The sequence below is a fragment of the Pimephales promelas genome, chromosome 1, assembly GCF_988280905.1.
Source record: "Pimephales promelas chromosome 1, fPimPro1.hap1.1, whole genome shotgun sequence".
NCBI classification, from domain to species: Eukaryota; Metazoa; Chordata; class Actinopteri; order Cypriniformes; family Leuciscidae; genus Pimephales; species Pimephales promelas.
The window spans coordinates 5382197-5406451 of NC_142769.1; the positions used below are offsets into that span (position 1 = coordinate 5382197).

Here is a 24255-nt window from a genome sequence, read left to right on the forward strand (position 1 = left end):
TCGTCACTCTGTGTAACTGTAAAGTTTTGGTAAATGTTTTCCACTTACGATGTCATTTCTAGTGATACATTTCTACTGTAGTCATTAAATATTCACTTAGTTTTCTCTAAAGCTCTCTCTCTATTTTGTTGTAGATCATTAAACTGTTACGCTGCCTCAGAAGTCTGTCTGAAAGTTCGTGAATCGTGAGGTACCTTCATATACAGACGCTGCTTGCAAAGTCACTGCCTGAAAGGGCAACGAGGAAACAAGTCAGCTTGCCTACCTTTTCAGACGCAGCCGTAGTAATTTACACATTTAAAACAGCTAAGCGGTGTTGTTTGCATTACCAAACAATTATGGTTGTTTGTCTAATAATTCAAAGGCCTGTCGTTTTTCCACTTTTTTAAAAAAAAAACAAACAGTTTTGCTTACATTTTTATATGTGTACGCTTATATATATTGTAAGAAAAATGATGTGTGTAGACATATATATATATATATATATATATATATATATATGTATATTTGTTTTTTTGTTAGATGTGATTAATCGATTTGACAGCAATAATGATATATTAACACTACTTCAAAAGAGATCTATGTGTAGCTGTAGGCCTATATTTTTAATTCACAGAATTAAATATTAACAGGTTAAATACTGATACATTTCACAAATTTAAATTACAATAGTAAGAGGGTTATTTGTGCCTCAAATTTAATGGGCGAAATAGTAGAATCACACGAACTGATGCAACATGACAGAAAATTTCACAAGTGGAAGTGACCATGTGAAAAAAAAGCATAGGCTTTGGGTTCAAATATTATTAAGGAAATATAGATGTATTGATGTGTGTGTGTGTGTGTGTGTGTGTTTTATTATTTGTTCTTTTTTGTTTATATTTATTTATATTTTACAGTTTCACAATTTAACAATGAACCACCATTCAACCAATAGTTTGTGTAATATTGTGTTATTCGTTTTAATATTATAATGAATGAACATTTCTCTTGGTGTTGTTAATGTTAACATGCATATTTTTATGAAAAATAAATGATTAGAAGAAAAATTGACTGATGCAACTCCAAGCAACGGTACTTTTACACTGAAATGTGGTTAAAAATTAGCCAGTGTATAATTCAGTCTCACGGCTGTGCCTGTGTGTGTGTGTGTTTGGCGGAAGAGCGCGGAGAAGAAGATGGCAGACGGAGCTGTCGTGGAGGGAGATAAACTCAGCAAAAAGTAGGCTATATACATATTTATAGCATTACAACGATTATCCTTATCCTGTACGAAACGCTAAACATGAGTCTGCTTGTGTGGATTGTGTGGCTTAGCGTGACTTTCACTGCTGTGAGATTCGGGTTAAACGCGTGTTGGGCAACGTGGTTATAGATCCGCGTGAACGCGATTGAGTGACAAGAGTTTTTTGATTCCTATTCACCTTGTATAGTGTTTGTGCCGATAATTTTCTCACCAACATCCTCGCGAATCTCGTTTAAATCCTCAAATTTCACAGCCGGTTGCACGTATTCGTCCAAATGACAACTTCATTCCCCATAATTCCGTAGCGAGTCTACAGAATGGCGTGTATTCGCCTATGAAAGGTCAGAATTTTCTGTTACCCAGTATTTCAAAGAACCGATTCGACAATTATTTTACGTCGTGACTTAGTAAATATATCTTATTGTAACGTCCCTGCGATTAGGTTATTAAAGTATGTTGTTTTTCGTCTTATCAGTCCAAGTATTGTCTGAATGCTTTCACTATCGGTTTTCGGGAAATGCTGAATTCGGACTAGCATGCTAGGATACTACTCTTACAAAGAAGTAATTCGGTTCCATTATTATGCCGTTGCGAATTCAGCTAAAGAGATTCTTATTATTGAACCGATTCAAATGATTCATTGGAAATATCAGACTCAAAGAATGAGTTATCAGCTCTCTCATTTTAGAAGTTAGCTGCTTCATCTGTCAGGACGAGAAAATATTTCATAATCTTAGTATTATTATTCTAGAATTTCTTCACATGGTAACATTTTACAGTAAGGTTTTGTAACCTTAGTTTACAGTGTGGCTTAAAAAAAGAAAACTTCTAAAGCATTTAGCTAATGTTGGTAACATTTTCTATTACATTTTTTAAATTCAAACGTTGTATCTGGTAATAATATTTAATAGATAAGCTACAAAGTCATATTTATTTTAACTGACTTACTGAGGCTAATGTAACTAATGGGACCTATAAGTGTTTCCATCAACATTATTTAAAACAACAACAATGATAGTGATAACTAATAGCATAGGAGGCTACCATGGTATCATCACCGTATAATATTATTCTTGTACCATGGTGCGGTTCTGTATGGGTGCAATAAATCTTGACCCTAATTATTTTGTTTTTGATTCATCAAATAGGGCGTTCGCATCATGTTGACTCTGGTCAGAATATGCAGGCTGCAAGCGTTCAGGGCGCAGACGTTTGCTCTTCCCAGTTCGCAAACCCTGCCTTTGCTTATTCAAGGAAGTCGCTGGAGAAGTGGCAAAAGGTTGGTGGTCTTTCCATTTAATGCGAAAAGCGACCAACCTTTTGTCACTAAAAAATATTGCTTGTTAGAGACTTCCACAGCATGAATGTGCCAGCCGCGCAACAGCGATGCTAGTAGTGTTTCTCCGCATGGCGTCTGAGCTTTGTTCTAACCCTATATGTCTTTAGTGAGTTGAAAAGGCGCATGAAAGCTGAGAAGAAGGCAGCTGAGAAGGAAGCCAAGGTCAAAGAACAGCAGGAACAGGAGACCAATGACAAGCCACAGCAAAATGCATTTGGGGCCGATGAGGAAACCCTGGACCCAAATGTATGTTGAGTATTGATTATGGAAGGCATACTTCTGGCACTCAAATTCAGAATCAATTGTGACTGATTTATCTTGCCTCTCGTTTTCAATACAGCAATACTTCAAGATCCGTTCTCAAGCCATTCAAGCCTTGAAGGGAACAGCTGAAGACCCGTACCCTCACAAGTTCCATGTGGACTTGTCGCTTATGGAGTTCATTGAGCGATATAGCCATCTTCAGCCAGGGGACCACTTGACTGATGTTGTCCTCAGTTTATCAGGTACATGTTCTCTACTAGTTTTTAGAGATAGTTCACCCCAAAACGAAAATGACAATTTACTCAGCCTCAAGCAATCCGAGGTGCATGTGACTTCCTTCTTTCAGGAAAATATCCAAGCTTTATAATGGGAGTAAATGCTCATCCATAAAAGTACTCCATACAGCTCCGAGTGGTTAATAAAGGCCTTCTGAAGAGAAGCGATGCGTTTTAACATTAACAGATTTCCCTAACATTAGTTATTTGTAGTTATTTCTGAGTTTTAACTAAAATAATATGATAATGCATTTTAAAGAAACTTGTTTCTTTTATTGTCACAACAGAACAGACTGATGATAGTGGCATTAGCTACTGTAGCATTGTGGTTAGCTAGTCTATGATGAGCCATAATTTAGCAATAAATTATGTCATACTGCAAATTGTAAAACATACATTTTCAATATAACAGGCCAAGGAGAGATGATATGTCTCATTGCTATAACTGTCACACGCTATTAAAGAAATACTTCAGTCACATCGTCAAAAGTTAAAAGGACACTCAGTCAACTACACTGTAACTATTACTAGCTAATTCCGCTTCACTCTCGGCTTATTTAACAGCAGCAAAACTGGATATGATAGTCACAAATTTTGTCATGCTTATTTGAGTTGAGAGAACTGATGGGGATGTTCTTTTAATTGTTATTCAAGCAATGTATGTATCGTGACCAACACAACGAGTGTTGCCAACAGGAACTGTGTAGAGTGCCCTCTGGTGGACAAACTATACAACTCCAACACTCATGACATGGTTCAAGCGTGTTTCGTCCGTTTTTATTTTATTTTTGAAATATTCATTTATCGGCCATTATAACTGCCGATACCGATAGTTTGGAAAATGCCTAATATCGGCCGATAATATCGGCCTGGCTCTATTGGTAACGCACAACACAAATTTCATCCACCTAGAAATGTGAAGAATTAATGTTTCTTTAACAATAAGAGACATTTCTGCTGCTTGATCTAAAACATTTCGGTTCTTTCCGCTTGATTGAAAGGTCGTGTCCACGCTAAGAGGGCTTCAGGTGCCAAGCTGCTGTTCTATGACCTGCGAGGAGAAGGGGTCAAGCTGCAGGTCATGGCCAACTCCAGGTCGGATTTGCACTCCACGGCATCACGCTTCCCAGGCATTTTGACGTAATAACTTAACCTGTGTTTTGTTATTTATTCTTAGGAACTACAAATCAGAAGAAGATTTTGTGCACATTAACAACAAATTAAGGCGCGGGGACATCATTGGTGTCCGGGGAAACCCTGGCAAGACAAAGAAGGGCGAGTTGAGCATCATCCCAGTGGAGATGACACTGTTGTCTCCGTGCCTTCATATGCTTCCCCACCTTCACTTTGGCTTGAAAGACAAGGTAAAGACTAGTTTCTTTAAACTCTTAGCCTTCGTTTTCAGCACACCCTTTGACTCTGGTGTTTAGGGGTACAATTTGGTGCCAGCACAGCAAAAACGAATATGCAACTGACTGGGCTTAATATGCGTATTAAAAAGTTTGTATTACTTTTAAAAGAATATACTTAAAGGGTACATATCATGCTATTAAATCATTCCTTTTTACATATAAATCATACATTTGTGGTCTATATAAAGCGAAACTGCAATGCTTGGGTCTGAATTCCTCATTATTATAGCTCCACTGGCCCCCTTTCTACCCCTTTTCTGATGTGAACAACCGAACATGTTGACTTGCCCTCTCGTAACTTCTGCATCATTGATCGGAGCGAGAAATAATAATGGCGGATTGCTTGAAGTGTTGGGCCGATAGTCAATGTCCTTATTTGTCAGTTCCGCTGCAAATACTGTGACGTAATTGTTCAAAATACGTCATAGAGAACTGCAAAATCTGAAACAAGTTGCAAAATAGGACCAAAACAGAATATAAAGATATAAATGAAGCACCTGAAGAGAAAAATTTCAACTTTTCTGTACTTATAAACACTCCAAATATACAACCAAAATGCATTTAAGGGCTAAAAAAGTCGATTTAGCTTGATGTGTACCCTTTAAGTGCATGGAACTGAATATATTGCATGTTAATTACATTTAAATGAAAGTATTATTTTTCATTAAAGTTTAACTATAATAACTTTTTAGTAGGGCTGTGCAAAAATTAATTGCGATTAATCGCACCCAAAATAAAAGTCTGTGTTTACATAATATATTTGTGTGTGCTGTATATAATTATTTTGTATATATAAATACCTATGCATGCATGTATATATTTAAAAATGATTTGCACTTAAATTCTGTATATAGATATGAATATAAATATTTTATATATGAATAACACATTTTCTTAAATATATACATGCATTTTATATATACAAAATAATTATATACAGCACACACAAATATATTATGTAAACACAGACTTTTATTTTGGATGCGATTAATCGCAATTAATTTTTGCACAGCCCTACTTTTTAGTGCTTTTTTTTTGTAGGACTTAAGAACATCTTTATATGTAATTTCATATTTACTTCTATTGTCTTTGAAATATGCTGAATGTGCACTGCTGAATTTACTGACAAGCATTTATCAATGTAATTTCTTTAAAACTTTAAATGTAAAATCAATAACACACTACTACACACTATTAAAATTATAATCACGTACTTTACAAGTGCTTTAGTATGTTAGTCAACACATCAGAAGATCGATATAAGGTTATTAAAACAAGGATTTACTATAAAGTAAAATGGTAATTTGACATTATAAACTGCACTTTTTTAAAAGGCATAAATGTAAACTTAAGTGCCCTTTATTTTATTAAAAAGTGCTTTTTTTTTTTGAAAATATACTTTTAAGACATCAATATATATAACATTAAGTAAATAGTAGTGCAAAGTAGGGATGGGCAACGATTAATCGCATCCAAAATAAAAGTTTGTGTTTACATGATATATGTGTGTGTGGTGTGTAATTATTTTGTATATATAAATACACACACACGCATGTATATATTTAAGAAAAATGTGTTCTTAATATATCAAATATTTATATTTATACATAATATTAATTATGTATAAATATATATAAAGTACATACATGCAAATATTTCTTAAATATATACATGCATGTGTGTGAATTTATATATACAAAATAATTATACACACCACACACTCGTATATCACGTAAACACAAACTTTTATTTTGGATGCGATTAATCGCGATTAATCGTTGCCCATCCCTTTCTCCCAGAGCTTTATTGTTTACACATCGACATGTTAAGCACATACATTACCATTTATTGATGAAATTGCCAAATTGCAAGAAATCGAATGCTTCATTCGTCATTCATGATGTCGCAGGTACTGATGTTTATTCATTGTTCCTTTAGGAAACCAGGTTCCGACAGCGATATCTGGACCTGATTCTTAATGACACCGTGCGACAGAAGTTTGTTACCCGTTCCAAGATTATCACTTATCTCCGCAGTTTTCTGGACCAGCTTGGGTTTCTTGAGGTAATGTTGACACAAGAGAAAGATCTCTCTTAAAGGGTAATTCCACCGATGGAGACATGAATATGTATTAAAAGTGCTCATATATTTAGTAGAATAGTATCATAAATTTCTAATTTGGGTCCTTCTTGTCATTCTCTTGTCCCCAATCATTCTAGAATTCCTAATTAATTTCACTAGATGACTTGAATAGCTTTATTTGGAAAGAATTGTTTTCATATCACTAGATGTATAACTGAAAAACAACATATCGCAATGTCGCTTTTTCCAATTTCGTGCAGATTGAGATGCTAAGAGTTGCTATTTTATGATGTGTTTTACAGATTGAAACGCCAATGATGAATCTGATACCTGGTGGAGCTGTAGCAAAACCTTTTGTCACCTACCACAATGAGCTCAATATGAACCTCTACATGAGAATCGCTCCTGAGCTTTACCATAAGGTAAATGTGTCACTGCAGCAGCTGTTCAAATTTGAAATGTTATATTGGATATCTAACCTTCACCAATGTTTCAGATGCTGGTAGTCGGTGGGATCGACCGTGTGTATGAGATCGGGCGTCAGTTCCGTAATGAGGGCATCGATCTCACCCACAACCCCGAGTTCACCACATGCGAGTTCTACATGGCTTATGCGGACTATCATGACCTGATGGAAATCACAGAGAAGCTTCTCTCAGGTTTGTTTGGCTACGTTCACACTGCAGGCCACTTCCATATGTGGTACTAATTCTGATACAGGTCTGGGGTCTCATTTTTAAAACTGTGCATAGGATCCTTGCTAAAAGTGTGCCAAAAAATGTCAGATTTATAAAACCGTTCGCACAGCAGAACCTGCGCAGAATTCACTTTATAAATCCCAGTCAGCCGAAGATTGAGCGCACTTGCGTCTCCTCCCCGAAATAACCATATATGGAGCATACAACACCTATTTTAAATATGCATATCCTATTTTTTTCAATGGAAAATTAATAATTTATAGTGTCCATCTATGTAAACCACTATATTTTATAATTATGCATATAGCCTACATTTAATATGTTTTTAATAAAATTACGATTACTGTAGGCTAATATAGGTAGCAGGGTATTCAGTAACTTTTGAAAGGACAATAATAAAGAGTCAGTGTATTTCATAAGACTTTAACTTTGCCAGCTATATAAAAAAAAATCTAGCATTTCCTCACGTTTTACCACTGCTCCCTTCTTCTCACAGCTATCCATGGCTATTTATTTGCATTTTTCAAAAAGATTGTGAGCTAGACTTGAGCTGAAAGAGGAGGGTTTCATGACCCATTAACACTGTAAATGTTCCTCTCACTCTTAAAATCTATTAAATGTAATGGTATTCAAAAATGTACTGGAAGGAAAAATGTAAGTAGAACATAAACAAATGATAGTGGCATACATTATAAACATTTAATGTCAAGCCTAAACTAATTTAAAGCGAAACCAAAACTACTGACATGTGGGAAATGCGCTATACAAATAAACTTGGGCTCATGTAGATCACTCATTCAGTACGAATCCCAGTGTGTGTGGTTTCTGCGCGCTTGATGTTTACTGAATTTCACAAGTCACTTTGGAAAATAAGTAATCTGTTCATATATGGATTCCTTATTTATTTATTTATTCTTTTAATTATGAACTTTTAAGTTTTGGTTGAGGGACAAAAATCTCTCGGGTTTCATAAAAAAATATCTTCCTTGGTGTTTTGAAGATAAAGGGAAGTCTTCTGGATTTTGAAACAACCTGCATGCAAGTAATTGACTGTTCATCTTTGGGTTAATTCAATCTTTTAATATATTTACGTAATTTGAACGACCATAATTCTGTAATTTCATGATTTTTCAATGATTTAAAGGGATAGTTCACCCAAAAAGTAAAAATTTATAATCATTTACTCGATCTCTGGCCATCACAGAGTTATGACTTTTCTTTCATGAGATAAACACAAGTGAATTGGTGACTAGCGACAAACCACACACAGCAGACATGATGACCGTAATCCATTCGACCCCAGTGGATGAATCATTGTCTTCTAAAGTGAAATGATAGATGTGTCTAAGAAAAATACTAATGCTTTAACTATTAATCATTGCTTACAGTTTACTTCAATTCAGGCATTCATGAGAGGGAAGTTGTGAATGTGATTCACTGGGGTCGTATGGGTCACTGCCACATTCACTACGTGTGTGTGATCACCCATTCACATGCATTATATGGACCCACAGAGATGGAGTATTTTCCTAAAAATATTTCTTTGTGTTTATCTGAAGAAAGAAAGTCATATACATCAGGGATCACATGAGGAATTTGAATTTTTAGGTGACCTATCCCTTCATTTATATAACGTCTGAAAACACCAAGCGACATTTCTTTGGTGCTTTCACAGGAATGGTGAAGCACGTGACCGGAGGCTATAAGGTGACGTATCATCCTGATGGTCCAGAAGGACAAGCCCAAGAAATAGACTTCACTCCTCCCTTCAGACGGATCAGCATGACCCGAGACCTGGAGAAGGAATTGGGAGTGAAGTTTCCAGCTCCTGACACCTACGACAGTGATGGTAAGGCTTACAGTCAATAAGAGCTGTTCAATCACTACATGAAAATCACTTGACATAATCGAACATGGGCCGTGGAGCTTTACTCTGAAAAACTACTGTTTTCTTGACAGAAACGCGCAAGTTCTTAGACGACCTTTGTGTTCAGAAAGAAGTTGAATGCCCTCCTCCTAGGACGACTGCTCGTCTTCTTGATAAGGTATGATCTTCTGGACAAAAACTGACATGTGATGGAAAAGAGCCCAGGAAATGGATTCACTAAACATTCTTGGGGATAGTTCACTTTGAAATTAATTTTTGGTATGTTTTAGCTTACCTCAAGGGCATCAAATATGTTGGTGTCTTTGTTTCCACAGTAGATTCAGATTTGATGTTTTTAGGTCAAACCGTTCTCGTCTGTCAGTCATATAATGGAGGTCTATGGTCACCACCTCAAAGAGCATGCACAGAGAAGTCCAAATTAAACATGATTTAATGACTCGTAAATGGAAGTACACATTGATGGCCTAAGACATGAAACGAGCGGTTTGTGTGAGAAAACGAACAGTATTTATATCGTTTTTACGTCTTGTAATCAGCCACAAAGCGCCCGTGCCCTCAGATCACTTGGACCTGGCAATGTTTACAAGAGGATAAATAAATATACAGCAAATATATAGGAGCATAAATATATACAGCAAACTTTGGGTTCTCTGTCCGACATTCCCGCATGGGAATGTTAACCATCTGTCCGACATTCCCACATGCACGTGTTAACCATCTGTCAAGAGAAATTGTATAATGCTCACTCAATGTCATAAACAACAGTTAGCTAAGATGTGTACTTTATGTTCTTTGTGTTCATCAACTTTGCCATATTGTTGTTAATTTTTCCATGTAGTTGGTGGGAGACTTCCTGGAGGTGAAATGCATGAACCCAACATTCATCTGTGATCATCCACAGATCATGAGTCCTCTAGCAAAAGGGTATGTGCCTGACTTTGATTTCTATTTTTTCACTCTGTAGTTAAATCACAAATGATCTAACTCAGGGATGTCCAGTCCTGCTCATGGAGGGACAACGTCCTGCAGATTTTAGCTCCAACACACTTGCCTGGATGTCTCTAGTGAGTTCTGTAAACCCTGGTTGGCTGGGTTCAGTTGTGTACTCTCTGGTGGTGTTCGGTCATTTTTTTTTTTTTTCTTGTTTTGACATTTTTAATATTGTAACTGCATCGGATTGGTTCGAAACTTGATGACTCTTGTGGCAGTCGCTATAAAAATGTCCGCCATAGGAAATTAATGGGAAATGCGCAAAGATACAGAGAATATTTTGTGTACAATCTACAAATCATTCACTATGCAGAAAAAAAGTTCACAGCAAAGAGGGGTGAAACTCATATAAAATATCAAGAGTGCAAAATAGACTAGGTCAGATGTATATGAAATGGTGCACTGTAAAAAAATATTTTCATTATTTGTAATCACAACATTTTTTCTTTTGTCAAATCAACTTAGATCATTTATGTAGTTAAGGTAACATAATATTTTGTGTTTCTGGTGATTAAATTAATCTCCTTAAGTGTATTAACTCCATATTATTTTTCCATTTCAATGAACTTAAAATTTTAAGGCAACCAGCTTACTTATTTTTTTAAGTAAAACCAAAAATATTTTTTACAGCGTGTGACTAACATAAAGCATGTTTTGCAAATTCTGGAAATAATTAAAAAAATTAATTATTTAAATTAATCATTAAAAAAATCATCAGCCAGAATGCAGTAAACGCAGACGAAAGGGAAGGGGTTACACTCTAAAATCTCGAGAGTACAAAATACACACAATGATAACACAATACACAAATGAACTGGTGTGGCTGTAAGAGTTTGAAATCAAATTGATTATCAAGTATTCTTGTTAAATTTCTCTTGAATTGTGATGTGTAACAAAATGTCTTTTTCTGTTCAGGTTTGACTGTAGTAAAATGAATGCAAAAACACTTCAAACCAACATTTCAAACTAAATCCTAAACTTTAACAAAGTTGTCTTTGAGAAGTCTAAATGTATATCCAAATCCACAACTTAATAAAGAATAAGTATTTGTCTCAAAACACCTTTATAAGCCTTTTTAAATTGAGCTATTTAGGAAAAAATGCCATTACAGAACTCCCACCAGATGGCACTAATATACCTTCAAAGTTTATTTTAACATGAGATGCTGCTTTAATTGAAAAGTGAAGTATTTAAAAAAATTATAATTGTCAAACATTTTTGAATGATTTTCAATGGAAAATGTATAATTATCTCAATAATATCAATTAGTAACATGAAATTCTCTCAAAATACAAAGGAAAAAAAAAGAGAAAAAATATTACTGAATAAAAATATTCTACATTTATTTGACTGAAGATAGCTGACCTCCTCTGGACCGGTTTGGACACCCCTGATCAAACACATTCAGCTGATGTATTTCTGTCTCTCCTCCTCAGGCACAGAGCACAGAAAGGTTTGACCGAGCGCTTCGAACTCTTTGTGATGAAGAAGGAGATCTGCAATGCCTACACGGAGTTGAACGATCCCGTCAGACAACGAGAACTGTTTGAGCAGCAGGCTAAGGTGAAGCTAAACTCAAAGTCCTCATTTTCTGTGTTAATATTGTCCTGAAGTTTAATTTCGGGGGACTTAAAGGGATAGTTAAAGGGATAGTTCACCCAAAAATAAAAATTCTGTCAGTATTTACTCACCCTCATGTTGTTCCAAACCTCTATGGTATTTTTTTCCTTCAATGGGGAATAAGATCTGTTTGATTCTGTTGAAAACATTCTTCCAAATATCTTCCTTTGTGTTCAGCAGAACAAATAAACACATAGAGGTTTGGGTAAATCCTGACAGAATTTTCATTTTTGGGTGAACTAACCCTTTAAAAATATCAAACTTGACTCATCACGGAGACTCACTAGTAGCCTAGACTTGTTGTTTAACGACTGCGTTCTGTTACCAGTAGGCGTGGCCTCCTAGGGCAGCGAAGCAAGTGCATTCTGGGAGTTGTTGTCTTTCATCCACATAAGCCAAAAGTACATTTTCTGGCTTTTCTCAGTCTAGAAAGCTCCAAATGCAAAAATAATTTCTTCTACATAAATGACCCTTTTTAAATACACATCCATCTTTCCAGAGGTGAAGTATCCACTTAATTGGAGCCTAACTGGTACGTGGCCAATTTCCTTAAGGAAAAAAATTTCGAAAGCTGTTGTGTAAACTACTGGAAACACCAATTGGTACATCACAATTCAGGAAGCTTCTATCAGTAATGCGGTACGGACCACGCATTTTACAAGATAAGATATCTATGACATCTCAAGAACAGTTCCTGTCAGTCATCTCTCCCTACTATATTCACGTGATGTACTGTAATGTAACCGACCACAAGTTAGCCAGCCTAACTTGTCCTTCGAATTCAGAATTGGCTTGGCGCATCACTAACATAAGCTGCTTTAATTAGAAGGTAACCTCCGGGTGAATGAATGTTCGTATTTTGTCCACAGGCCAAGGCGGAGGGTGACGATGAGGCGATGTTTATTGATGAGACCTTCTGCACTGCCTTGGAGTACGGGCTTCCCCCCACGGCAGGATGGGGCATGGGCATCGACCGGCTCACCATGTTCCTCACAGACTCCAACAACATCAAGGTATGACCCACCGTGACACCTTTTCATTAGAACTGCAGCCCTGTAAATAAATCAGTCAAAGATGATGATTCTGTGGACAGTTTGACATTAAAACTCAGTCTGATATGAATTGATGTGCTCTACTTCAGGAGGTGCTTCTCTTCCCTGCTATGAAACCTGAAGATAATAAAGCAGCTTCACCTGCAGAGGGCACATCCGTGTAACACACCTGAGTATTTCATCCGTCTCTGGATTTCTTGATTCAACCTGAACTGTCCAATTTGTTGTCACTGAAAATTCAAGACCTATGCACTGTTCATAATGAAAGGAAGGATTTCAGCAGTTATTTTAACATGCGGCTCACAGTTTAATGGGGAATAGGAACCCTGTTTTCTTTTCTCTGTTGCCCGTTGTCGATTTCCTGGTGAATAAACAATATGTTTCTCAGACATATTTGGATGTTTTATGATCTTCTCTCCAACTGTATGTTTTTTAACGATGGCTGTTCAATTGAATCCCATTAAATAATGACTTGTTAAACCCAAACGCTTTGTTTCTATATCACAGATTGACATCTCATCTTAGTTTTCTCTCCTTTTTTTCAATTTGCTCAAAATATAATGTTATTTTAAAGCAGTTTTTAATGGTAATTGTAATAGTTTGCAATGGTTTCACAAACAGGGCTTAGGTAAGCCAGGGTTTGGCCTTGGGTAAATTAGGACATTTAAGTTGCTTTTATAAACTTCATAAATAATATTGGTGTGCTGTGCATCTCGTGACAAAATAAGGGCACTGACATATTTTAAGAAAAAACAGCTCAAACATGCATTTTAGTCTGGGACTAGTTTAAGACTCGTTTGTGAAACCGGGGGAAAATTTCCCAACAAGAATGAATATCATTGCATTAGAAAGCAAAACAAGTGTATTTTAACCATTTATTTCATAGAATGAATGTACAATATTTGATATTTCAATATAATCAGAACATTTTACTGTTTTATAAAACTATTATTATTTTACAATATGCTTAAGTAATGTGACAACGTTAGTGGACCATGTTTAATTTGATGAAAAACACCTGTTCAAGTAATTGAAAAATGGCTAAGAAGATCAAAGGTGTAGCTTTTCATTTTACAGATGTCACTTGGTTTGATATATATATGGCTTAAATAAACACATATTTTGGGGCCCCCTCTAAAGAAACTCTGTATATGAACGTTGTCTTTCAAAATCAATGGATACTCACTGTGCTACACGCTCATCTTTTTGCTTTCGTAATGCTTGGACTTTGTATAATGGCTCGTTTAATCTGTGCCAATGTTCTTGTCGTTATCGATATCTCTGTTCTCAGTCTAACTTATCAGCACCGTGAGGTCCCCTGTTTCGCGTGAGCGCGCTTCTCGCCTCTGTCGCGCGCCTCTCGCTCGGTCAAGTGCATCAGGGCTGGTATTTCATGTGTGAAGCCCATACTCGGTGAAGATGGCGATGTGTGCGGCGCTCAGATGCGTTTCGACAAACTTTTCGGCAGCATTGCCCCTGCTCTCGAGACCTGCACATATCTGGACGTGCCAAAACTCGCTAAGACCAAACATATTGAGGACGCTTTACACGAGCTCGCGGCTTTCGGGAGGTAAAAACTTTATTGAACTCACGGTTCCCACGTTTTACATCTCACATTTAAGTTAGCTTTTCCGTAAGGACTGCAGCCATTCCTGTTTGCTGTTTTGGTCTTTTCAAGAGCTTTAACGTGCTGGAATCAAATGTGTGTATCAACAGAGTTGGTATTGAGATTATAAACGTTCTTTACATTGGAACTTTGGTGGTTCGTTTGTTACGTCATGACCGTCTCGTGCGTTTTATTCGTAAGTTAACGTCGATTTTTAACTCTTCCGTTTCACTGGTCTCTTTATTTTTGCAACTTTTTTTGTATTGTTTTGATTTATTTACCTAGTCCGTGTAATGTCAAGGTCATTTTTGCTGACGCTTGCAATTGCATCGGATCAAACTCGTCACGCACTATTTTTCTCGCCTCAGCATTATGTAGTTATGAGATCTTAAAATATGGCTATTTAAATTTAATACCGTGCTCGTGCCTTTGGAGTTTGATTAGATGCCCCTGACTCTACATTATATCTCACCGAAATCTGTCATTGACAAATATGTGTGTGTTTAATGTTTATATGAAACTACATCCATGCATCACCTCCCTATGTTCCCTCAGTTGCCTCAAGATCGGAAATAACAACATGAGTGTTTTGCATAAAGCCCAGCCATGCTCCAGCATTCAGCCCTGCTCACAATCTGGTTTAATCCTGTATTGTTTCTGCATGGGCTGATGCTAGAATCCGACTCAGTTGAGGCATTACCCCTCTGGGAGTCCTCAGCACTGGTGCATTGGTGTGCCTATGCAGTTTATATTATTTTTTTATATCAAATTATGACTGCTTGTTTCTGAATCAGGTCCTATGCAAGGGATATTGAGGCATCCTCCTGACATACTTGTTCATACGGAAGTGGATGTTTAATGTGAATCACTTGTTTTATCATGTGAATCTAATTAGGTTACTTTCTTGTACAGAAACCCTAAGAAACCTGTTTGAAAGGCAGTTATTTTGCAGTTACCCGACACAGAATTTAAAATTCATCAGCATGCCCTAACATGACCTTTTTACTGTCTTCTACCCTCAGTGACTGTCATCTTCAGTACAATGGAATGATAATGTAGTTTCAGAGTTAAAAAACAATGCAGTGAAATGGAGAGACTGATCTGGAAATAATTAATGCGTCGTTAGCCTCATGGAGTTCAAATGGTCAACTATTATCAGTCAGGAAGTTAATATTTATGTAATAATTGTCCTTGGGAAAAAAGTGAGTGTTTAAAGTAATAGCAAATAATGGTGCTCATGTCATTCCAACCCCATATGACTGACACACACATACAAAGCATGTAGTAGTTTACATGGAAACAATGCTATAATTAAAACTAGTTTTTTTTTTACGTTTGCCCTGAAACACTGTTGTCGTGTAAATAAACTGCAGAATGCATAAAAAGACTTCTGTTTTTAGTAGGGCTGTGCAAAAATTAATTGCGATTAATCGCATCCAAAATAAAAGTCTGTGTTTACATAATATATTTTTGTGTGCTGTATATAATTATTTTGTATATATAAATACCTATGCATGCATGTATATATTTAAGAATGATTTGCGCTTAAATTTTGTGTATATATATATATATATATATATATATATATATATATATATATATAAATACATAATCTATATTATATAAATATAAATATTTTATATATGAATAACACATTTTCTTAAATAAATACATGCATTTGTTTGTATTTATATATACAAAATAATTATATATATATATATTATGTAAACACAGACTTTTATTTTGGATGCGATTAATCGCAATACATTTTTTTTTACCTAGTTTTTAGTTGAAACAGGTGATGTTTGAAACGTACCATTGGACATTTGAAAGGCCCGTTCTTTGTAATTGCATGAAAAAGATTTTGTCTTCCACAGTAGAAAAAAGTTACTAGTGTTTCTAACAATTTTATTACTATTTTGACAACTATTAATTATAATAAAATGCTGAAATTATGGAAACTCAAATTTAAATAAATTAAAGATATAGAAATATTTTTTTAAATGACAAAAGCACAAACTAAAATTGAAGTGAAAAATAAAAGCTCAGTTAAAATATTGATAAATACTATAGAAAAATAACAGTATAACACTAGGTGAGAGTGAGTAATTGACATTGACACTAAACCAAATCCACCTGCAAAGGTTAGCATCAAACCAAAAAAATCATAACGCCTGCTAATGCTGCTGTACGCAGGGAAGGAGACCATAGACTGACTTTTATTGAATGGATGCCAATGGAGAAGAGGCTTCACTATGCTGAATATGGCTTATTTAATGAATCGACAGTCCTTTGGGTAATCTTTAACATGTTTGCTCTTAAACATTTGTTTTGGATTGATCTATTTTAAAGGGATAGTTCACTTTGAAATTAATTTTTGAGATGTTTTAGCTTACCTCAAGGGTATCCAATATGTAAGTGTCTTTGTTTCCACAGTAGTTTCAATTTTGATATTTTTAGGTCAAACTGTTCTTGTCTGTCAGTCATATAATGGAGGTCTATGGTCACCACCTCAAAGAGCATGCACAGAGAAGTCCAAATTAAACATGATTTAATGACTCAAGTACACATTGATGGCCTAAGCCCTAAGACATGAAACGAGTGGTTTGTGTGAGAAAACAAACAGTATTTATATAATTTTTACCTCTTGTAAACACAGCCACGTCCAAGTGATCTGAGGGCGCGGGCGCTTTGGTCTGTGCAAGCGCCGGAAGTGATATCTCGCGCCTGTACGTCACTCGATGTTTACACAGAGATTTTGGAAGTGTTACCTTTCACTGTGAAGATCTAAACATGTTTATATACATGAAATCTCAGTGGAAGGTGATTTCGACATATCAACAGACAACAGTGAATTTCTTCTCAACGCGCGAGAGATCACTTCTGGCGCTTTCCAGCGTTTGCGCAGACCGAAGCGCCCGCGGCCTCAGATCACTTGGACGTGGCTGTGGTTACAAGAGGTAAAAACGATATTAATACTGTTCGTTTTCTCACACAAACCGCTCGTTTCGTGTCTTAGGCCATCAACGTGTACTTACATTTACGAGTCATTAAATCATGTTTAATTTGGACTTCTCTGTGCATGCTCTTTGAGGTGGTGACCATAGACCTCCATTATATGACTGACAGACAAGAACGGTTTGACCTAAAAATATCAAAATTGAAACTACTGCAGAAACAAAGACACCTACATCTTGGATGCCCTTGAGGTAAGCTAAAACATATCAAAATTAATTTCAAAGTGTTTACACTGAAAAAAATGCTATTTTTGAAGAAAAGTCACACTCAATTGCATAAACAGGTATGATTCAGTTTACGCCACTTCTCATGGTATCTACAAACAGTGATTGACTGTCGCACAACTCGGATCAAAATTCTGTGACGTCAAGACTGCCATGTGATTGGTTATCAAGACAAACGTGATCCCAATAATAAGACCATCTCTGCTTTAACTGATTGTTCTGTTTATCTTGATCTTTTTACGATTAAAATTCTCTTTATTAATCAAATTGTCTTGTGTTTACAGCACTGAAGTTTACAGACAAACACGAGTGGGTGCGAGTGGAGGGCGGTGTGGGTACAGTGGGCATCAGCAACTTTGCTCAGGTTTGCTCCCCTCTATAAAGAAATGGGTGTCAAGACATGTTGTCAGTTCAGTTTTAAATGTTTTATCCTTATTTTTACACTTTTTACTGCTGAAACGCTATGAACCCTGTTACCTCTCACTGTTCCACCAGTGGGACGTTTGACATTATAATATTTTAATCTATACCTGTTAGTTAGGCAGTGTTCAGACTGCCAGTAAAATTAGATTTTTTGCATATACAGATTTTATCCAGATGGGTTTTTGATAGTCTGGACTTGGAAACACACACATTGAATCAGATTTGAAAAAAACACATTTGGACGTGGTTTGAAATGCGATTGCAATCAGATTCTTACAGATGCGTCTCTGTCTGGACAGTGCTCTCTGGTTGCTCAAATCGGGATTTCAAATTGTCTTTTGCGTCACTCCTAACACCAAGGATAACATCAAAACTGATGACGGAAATACAGGATATTCATACATGTATACCGGTCTCCTCCACACAAATCTTATTTGATTATTAGCAATTAATAGTTAGAGAAAAAAATTCTGACTTGCCTGCAGTCTGAACATAAAGCCTTAAAGGAGTAGTTCACTTTTAAAACAACTTTTGCTGATAATTTACTCACCCCCATGTCATCCAGGATATCCATGTCTTTCTTTCTTCAGTCGAAAAGAAATTAAGGTTTTTGATGAAAACATTCCAGCATTTTTCTCCATATAATGGACTTCAGTGGGAACCAAATGGTTCAAGGTCCAAAAGACAGTTTCAGTGCAAAATGCAAACTGTTCAAAGGGCTTTAAACAATTTCAGACGATGAATAAGGGTCTTATCTAGCAAAAAGATTACTCATTTAATAAATAAATAACAAAGTTTAAGTTTTATAAGCTTAAATGGTTGTCTTGCTCTGTACTGTGATGCACATTCGTGACTCTCCTGTTCGAACTCGTTCATCAAAATGAACAAATCTTTTCCCGAGTCAATTTGTTCATTTCGTTTATTGAATGAACCAAATGACGCAAAAAAAATATTCATTCATTTTGATAAACAAAAATGAATATCTTTTTTATGAAATCATTGACCACTTTGACGTGTCAAAAAGTTCGTAAGAGAGATCGTAAAACGAATCCATTTGAATTTATCTATTTACACATTTTCTGAAGAGACATAGTCGCTTTATGATGATGAACAAAAGTCTTGTATGTTTGGAATGACATAAGGTGATTATTTTTGGGTGAACTATCCCTTTAAAGGAGAACTTTCAATTTTAACGTTGAGCTCATTTTTTGTACATTTGGAGTGCTGTCAGTACAGACAAAAACAACAAAAATCGGTGTTGCCATACACCGTGTTATCGTCTTATTAAAATTCGCACCCTGTTGACTTCAATGGGGCAAGTTCTAAACCTGCTTTTAGCCTCTTAAAATCCTTGATTTGTCATTACGGGTGCACAGCCATGTGAGTGGTGTTATTAAAGGAGAACTGCGGCGCAAAATGAACCTTTGGTCTAATAAAGCATTGATCGTTCCCTGAGATTTGTTTTCATGATAATCGAATGTAAAGAGTTTTATCTCTAAAAACTGTTTAGCTTATAATGCTAGTATATGGGGGCATATAATAAGTAAAAATAAATCGCTAGTTAATACCACTAACAGGGCTCAAAATAGCCCCACACTAGCACAGTAACATAATGAGGGTCCATACATGCAAAACGAAGCATTGAGAACTTCGAGACTGTTTTCTCCTGCCTTTTTTTGCGAAGTAGACTGTCTTTATAAAGTATCTTCTTATTAAACGGTCTGTACACTTACAAAGTTCTCAATGCTTCGTTTTGCATGTATGGACCCTCGTTATGTTACTGTGTTAGTGTGGGGCTATTTTGAGCCTTGTTAGTGGTATAAACTAGCGATTTCTTTTTACTTATTACATGCCCCCATATAGCGTATACGCTAAACAGTTTTTAGAGATAAAACTCTTTACATTCGACAGAGACCAGGTTAACTAGGTACCAATGTTTTATTAGACCAAAGGTTCATTTTGCGCCGGAGTTCTCCTTTAAGAGTGACCACGGTCTATCTGACTGCAGTAGATGTGAAAGATATGAATAAAAATGATGTTAATTCAGCCATCTCGCATACCTCTATTTGCTTCCTGTTTTCTGTCAAAGCCCACAGTAGTCGATTGTCGATCTCACGCGTGCGATCGTTAGTGAATTTCATATTGACAGCACTCCAAATGTACAAAAAAATGAGCTCAATGTTAAGTTCTCCTTTTAATGGTCTTAAATGTACTTCTTCTTTCACCATAGGAAGCTTTAGGTGATGTGGTGTACTGTGGGCTTCCAGAAGTGGGAACAAAGCTTGAACAAATAGGTGAGAATCATTTGAAATCTCCAGAAATCTTTAGCCTGTTACAGCACAGACAACTAGGATTGTATTTCTTTCCCAGAGGAGTTTGGTGTTTTAGAAAGCGTCAAAGCTGCGAGTGAGCTGTATTCTCCACTGACCGGAGAGGTGACCGAAATCAACACAGATCTGGCTGATAACCCTGCACTAGTAAATAAAGCCTGCTATGAAGACGGTGAGTGCAGCCCAGTTCGCCAAATACTTGACATGCTTGTATGATATACTGCTAAAACATCCCTTTTTCCTTGAAGGATGGTTAATTAAGATGACCATAGAGAAACCTGCAGAACTTGATGAACTCATGGATGAAGCTGCTTATGAAAAATTCATCAAATCCCTTGATTCATAAAGGCTTTCAGACCTTTCTTGATCATTTAAGGATTCACAACGGCTACTTTATAGTGCTGATGGTAGAATGAGTACTAATATGATTCTTTTGAAATCTATTTATTTTGGTTTTGTAATTTCTTTTTCCACCAAAATAATCTTTTGTAATGTGCCAGTTTAACAAACTTTTGCCGTCAAGAGCCAAATATTTCAAAGGGCTTTTGGATACGGTCTGAGGTGCTTTACATGGACTCATGTATACAAAGAGAGGGCTGATTGTCTTAAATAGTATGTTTTCCAGTATAACGTAACATGACATGCAATAAAATCGGAAATGTAACATTTTGGAGCCACGGTCTGCTTCTGTGTTCAGATTCATATTGTAATTTATTGTTTTCATACCTGCAATACACAATCAGTTGAACACATGTGAAAGTACTTACAGCAAATACTTTCATCATATTTGACCAAAATATCTACAATACCGTTTAAACGTTTGAAGTTGGTCATGTTTTTGAAAGAAGTTTCTTATGCTGACCTAGGCTATATTTAATTGAGGAAAAATACAGTGAAACTAATATTTAAAATAATATTTAATAATAAATTATATTTTCTGTTTAAATATATTTCCAAATGTAATTTTTCCCTGTCAATTTTCAGGAGTCTTCAGTGTCACATGATCCTTCAGAAATCATTTTGATATGACGATTTGCTGCTCAAGAAACGGTTCAATGTTGCAATGCTTAATATTTTCGTGGAAACCGTGACTAATTCTTTTCAGGATTCATTGATGAATAGAAAGTTCAAATGAACAGCATTCAAATATATTTTTTTGTAAAGATTATCACAGGAAATTCACCAGTTTGTTTTCTTTGTTGGCAAATGGCACTAAAATCCTTTGATTCTGAGAGAAGTGTAGGCTGTGTCCAAAATCTCCACTCAAACCACTACTCCCTACCCCCTATATAGGGAGTAGCGAGCTCACTGTATAGTCCACTATATAGTGAGTAGTGGGAGATTTCGGCCACAGCCACTGAGAAAGAAGGAAACACGGCCGCCTCGTCCCGGCCCAACACTCCTTGACCTTTGCCCTTAGATTAAAAGATTGATGAGTTTTAGTGTTCTGATGATCAATGATTAATGAAGGGGAGATCACAGTATCTCTTTCTGCCTGAAGAAAATCTGAAACCTGTGTTAAAGAATTCACATTAGATTTCTTTCATATAACTCTTTGATTTAGATGTTTATACCATTGCTTATTTTGGTCACTATAAACGGATTGTATCTGTAATACTGATTAATAGTAATCTATTCTAGGATCTCCATGTAATGAAATTCAAACATCTCTGGTAGCAAAACACATATGGCTATGGTTTGAGCATGCAAATGAATTGAAAATGAAAATTGACTTTGATAACATAGGCTAAGTGTCGAAAACAAACGAATATATTATTATCTAAGCCTTTGTTTTACCATACCAACAGCTTTTGTTTTAAAACTTACAAACAAGCCAGTTTGAATTCAGAAAGAACCTGTGTGGCTCTAACATTCCTGATATATCCTACCATGTTTTCTGACTTGCATCGCCCCCTAGTGATTGATTTTAATCCTCTCATTAGACTGCAGACACTCGCTGAATAATTATTACTTTTCAGAAATCCCATGGAAATATCAGAGAATTTCAAAATGAAAATATTACAGATCGTGCACGTGTCTATAAGTAATATAATATAGTTCAGTTATTAAGTAGGTATATTTACAATCCATTAAAAAAATCCTTATCAAGATATCGATAATGACTGCAAAAGTAATGTAAGTCTGGTCGTTTTTCAGTGTGGGAGCCCTATACAAGTTTGTCAAAACCGTCTGTTACTGTTTGTCCAACAACATTACTGAAATAATGAAGTATTTCAGAGTGTGTTAAGGTGCTTTTATAGTTTAAAATATTATTATATTTTTAGTATTTAATTACTTCCACTATATTTTTTCAAGGTTTGCTTTTGAATAGTTGATTTAGTTCACAGCGACCAACAAACGGGTCGCTGTGAACAGAGCTGTTTTTGAGGAGGTATAAAGGGTGTTGTTTTACACAACCATTGAGGAATTTTAACTGAAGTATGTTATAAACTTTACATGAAGATCCTAAGGTTCATACCAACTTGTGGAAAATTGGCATCCGATGAATAAACACTACTACAATGTACCTGATTAAAGAACATCTTTTTACACATTTATTTTACACATATTGCCTAAGAAACTACTATTTAATCTAATATAAGTCGTCATACAATTTTATCTGCAGATAAACAAAATATAGTCTCTGTAATTTAGTCTGTATGTGTTCTGCATATGCCTGTTTCTAGTCTTGACTCATCATGTTGGATCGGGGAGGAAGTTGGAAATTGCTGAAATGATCATATGACTCCTATCTTAACCGTAATTAATGGAATGGATGGTGTTACAACTATAACACAGACTAGTACTGGTCAAAAAGGAAGCAACATTTTTTTAAGTTTTTTTTTTTTTTTTTTTAATAGGTCTCTTATGCTCATCAAGCCTGCATTTGTTTGAAAAAATTGTAATATACAGGGAAAAAAACCTGAATTATTATTACAATTTATGCTTTTCTTGTTTAATATACTTTCAAATATAAATATGGAGAATTTTCATCAGCATCATTACTCCAGTCTGTCATGATCCTTCAGAAATTATTCATGCTGATTTATTATCAATGTTGAAAACAGTTTTTGGTGCTTAATAATTTTTTTAAGAACCTGTGATACTTTTTTCAGGATTCTTTGATGAATAAAAAGTAAATAATAATAATAATAATAAAATAACATTTACTTAAATATAAATATTCTGTAAGTATACACTACCGGTCAAAAGATCGGGGTCAGTCACAGTCTTTATTTGAAATAAATGTATATTTGTATTCAGTTATACTTTTATATTGTTAGAAAATAATGATATTTTTGAAAAAAAGATATAATTATTTTAAGAAAAAAAGATTGATAATAAATCAGCATATTAGAATGATTTCTGAAGTACACTAAAGACTGGAGTAATGATGCTGAAAATACAGCTTTATTACATCACAGAAGAAAATTATATTTTACAATAGAAAATCATTATTTAAAATGTTAATCAAATAAATTATTTTTGATCAAATAAATGCAGGCTTGATTAGCATAAGAGATTTCTTTCAAAAATATTAAAAATAGCTGGCTACGTTAATGTTTCCAAACTTTTAACCGTTATGTACTTCTGCAAAAAAAAGAAAAAGAAAAAAAAAGAAATTGCGTTTACCCATCAAATTAACGCCTTTACATTTACGATCATGCGTCATAGCCAATAGTAGTCCGATAGCAACTATAAGTGGTCGAATAATTTTCTAAACATTTAATAATAAAACTATCCGTTGTCGAACTTTTAATCTACGTCCCAACCACGTGCAAATTTGT

At 35.4% G+C, this 24255-nt stretch overlaps 2 protein-coding genes across 3 annotated transcripts; both read left to right on the forward strand.

Annotated features, from left to right (window-relative positions):
- The first annotated feature begins 1062 nt into the window (after window positions 1-1062).
- Window positions 1063-13352, forward strand: kars1 (lysyl-tRNA synthetase 1). 2 transcript variants are annotated; one of them, XM_039690858.2, is made up of 15 exons: window positions 1096-1222; window positions 2395-2525; window positions 2693-2831; window positions 2926-3091; window positions 4126-4219; window positions 4302-4488; window positions 6475-6600; window positions 6921-7040; window positions 7115-7277; window positions 8992-9165; window positions 9276-9361; window positions 10043-10128; window positions 11631-11757; window positions 12684-12827; window positions 12956-13352. In XM_039690858.2, exons 2-15 carry the CDS (start codon window positions 2407-2409, stop codon window positions 13028-13030), a joined length of 1806 nt encoding a protein of 601 aa, XP_039546792.2. In that variant the 5' UTR covers window positions 1096-1222; window positions 2395-2406; the 3' UTR covers window positions 13031-13352. The 2 variants fall into 2 exon arrangements, with proteins under 2 accessions (XP_039546794.2, XP_039546792.2); XM_039690860.2 differs by lacking the exon at window positions 2395-2525 and having other exon boundaries at window positions 1063-1222.
- Window positions 13353-14172: 820 nt separating this feature from the next.
- Window positions 14173-21140, forward strand: gcshb (glycine cleavage system protein H (aminomethyl carrier), b). Its single transcript, XM_039691011.2, has 5 exons — window positions 14173-14436; window positions 17999-18078; window positions 20368-20431; window positions 20508-20639; window positions 20716-21140. The coding sequence occupies exons 1-5, from the start codon at window positions 14286-14288 to the stop codon at window positions 20811-20813; spliced, it is 525 nt and encodes a 174-aa protein (XP_039546945.1). The 5' UTR covers window positions 14173-14285; the 3' UTR covers window positions 20814-21140.
- Window positions 21141-24255: the final 3115 nt, after the last annotated feature.

Bases quoted from the DNA above. Each gene is read 5' to 3' on its own strand.
- gcshb (XM_039691011.2), top strand. From the start codon at position 14,286: ATGGCGATGTGTGCGGCGCTCAGATGCGTTTCGACAAACTTTTCGGCA. The intron at 20,432-20,507 runs GTGAGAATCATT...TTTCTTTCCCAG, and splicing joins AACAAAGCTTGAACAAATAG to AGGAGTTTGGTGTTTTAGAA. The intron at 20,640-20,715 runs GTGAGTGCAGCC...TTTTCCTTGAAG, and splicing joins TAAAGCCTGCTATGAAGACG to GATGGTTAATTAAGATGACC.
- kars1 (XM_039690858.2), top strand. From the start codon at position 2,407: ATGTTGACTCTGGTCAGAATATGCAGGCTGCAAGCGTTCAGGGCGCAG. The intron at 2,832-2,925 runs GTATGTTGAGTA...TTTTCAATACAG, and splicing joins AGGAAACCCTGGACCCAAAT to CAATACTTCAAGATCCGTTC. The intron at 4,220-4,301 runs GTCGGATTTGCA...ATTTATTCTTAG, and splicing joins CAGGTCATGGCCAACTCCAG to GAACTACAAATCAGAAGAAG.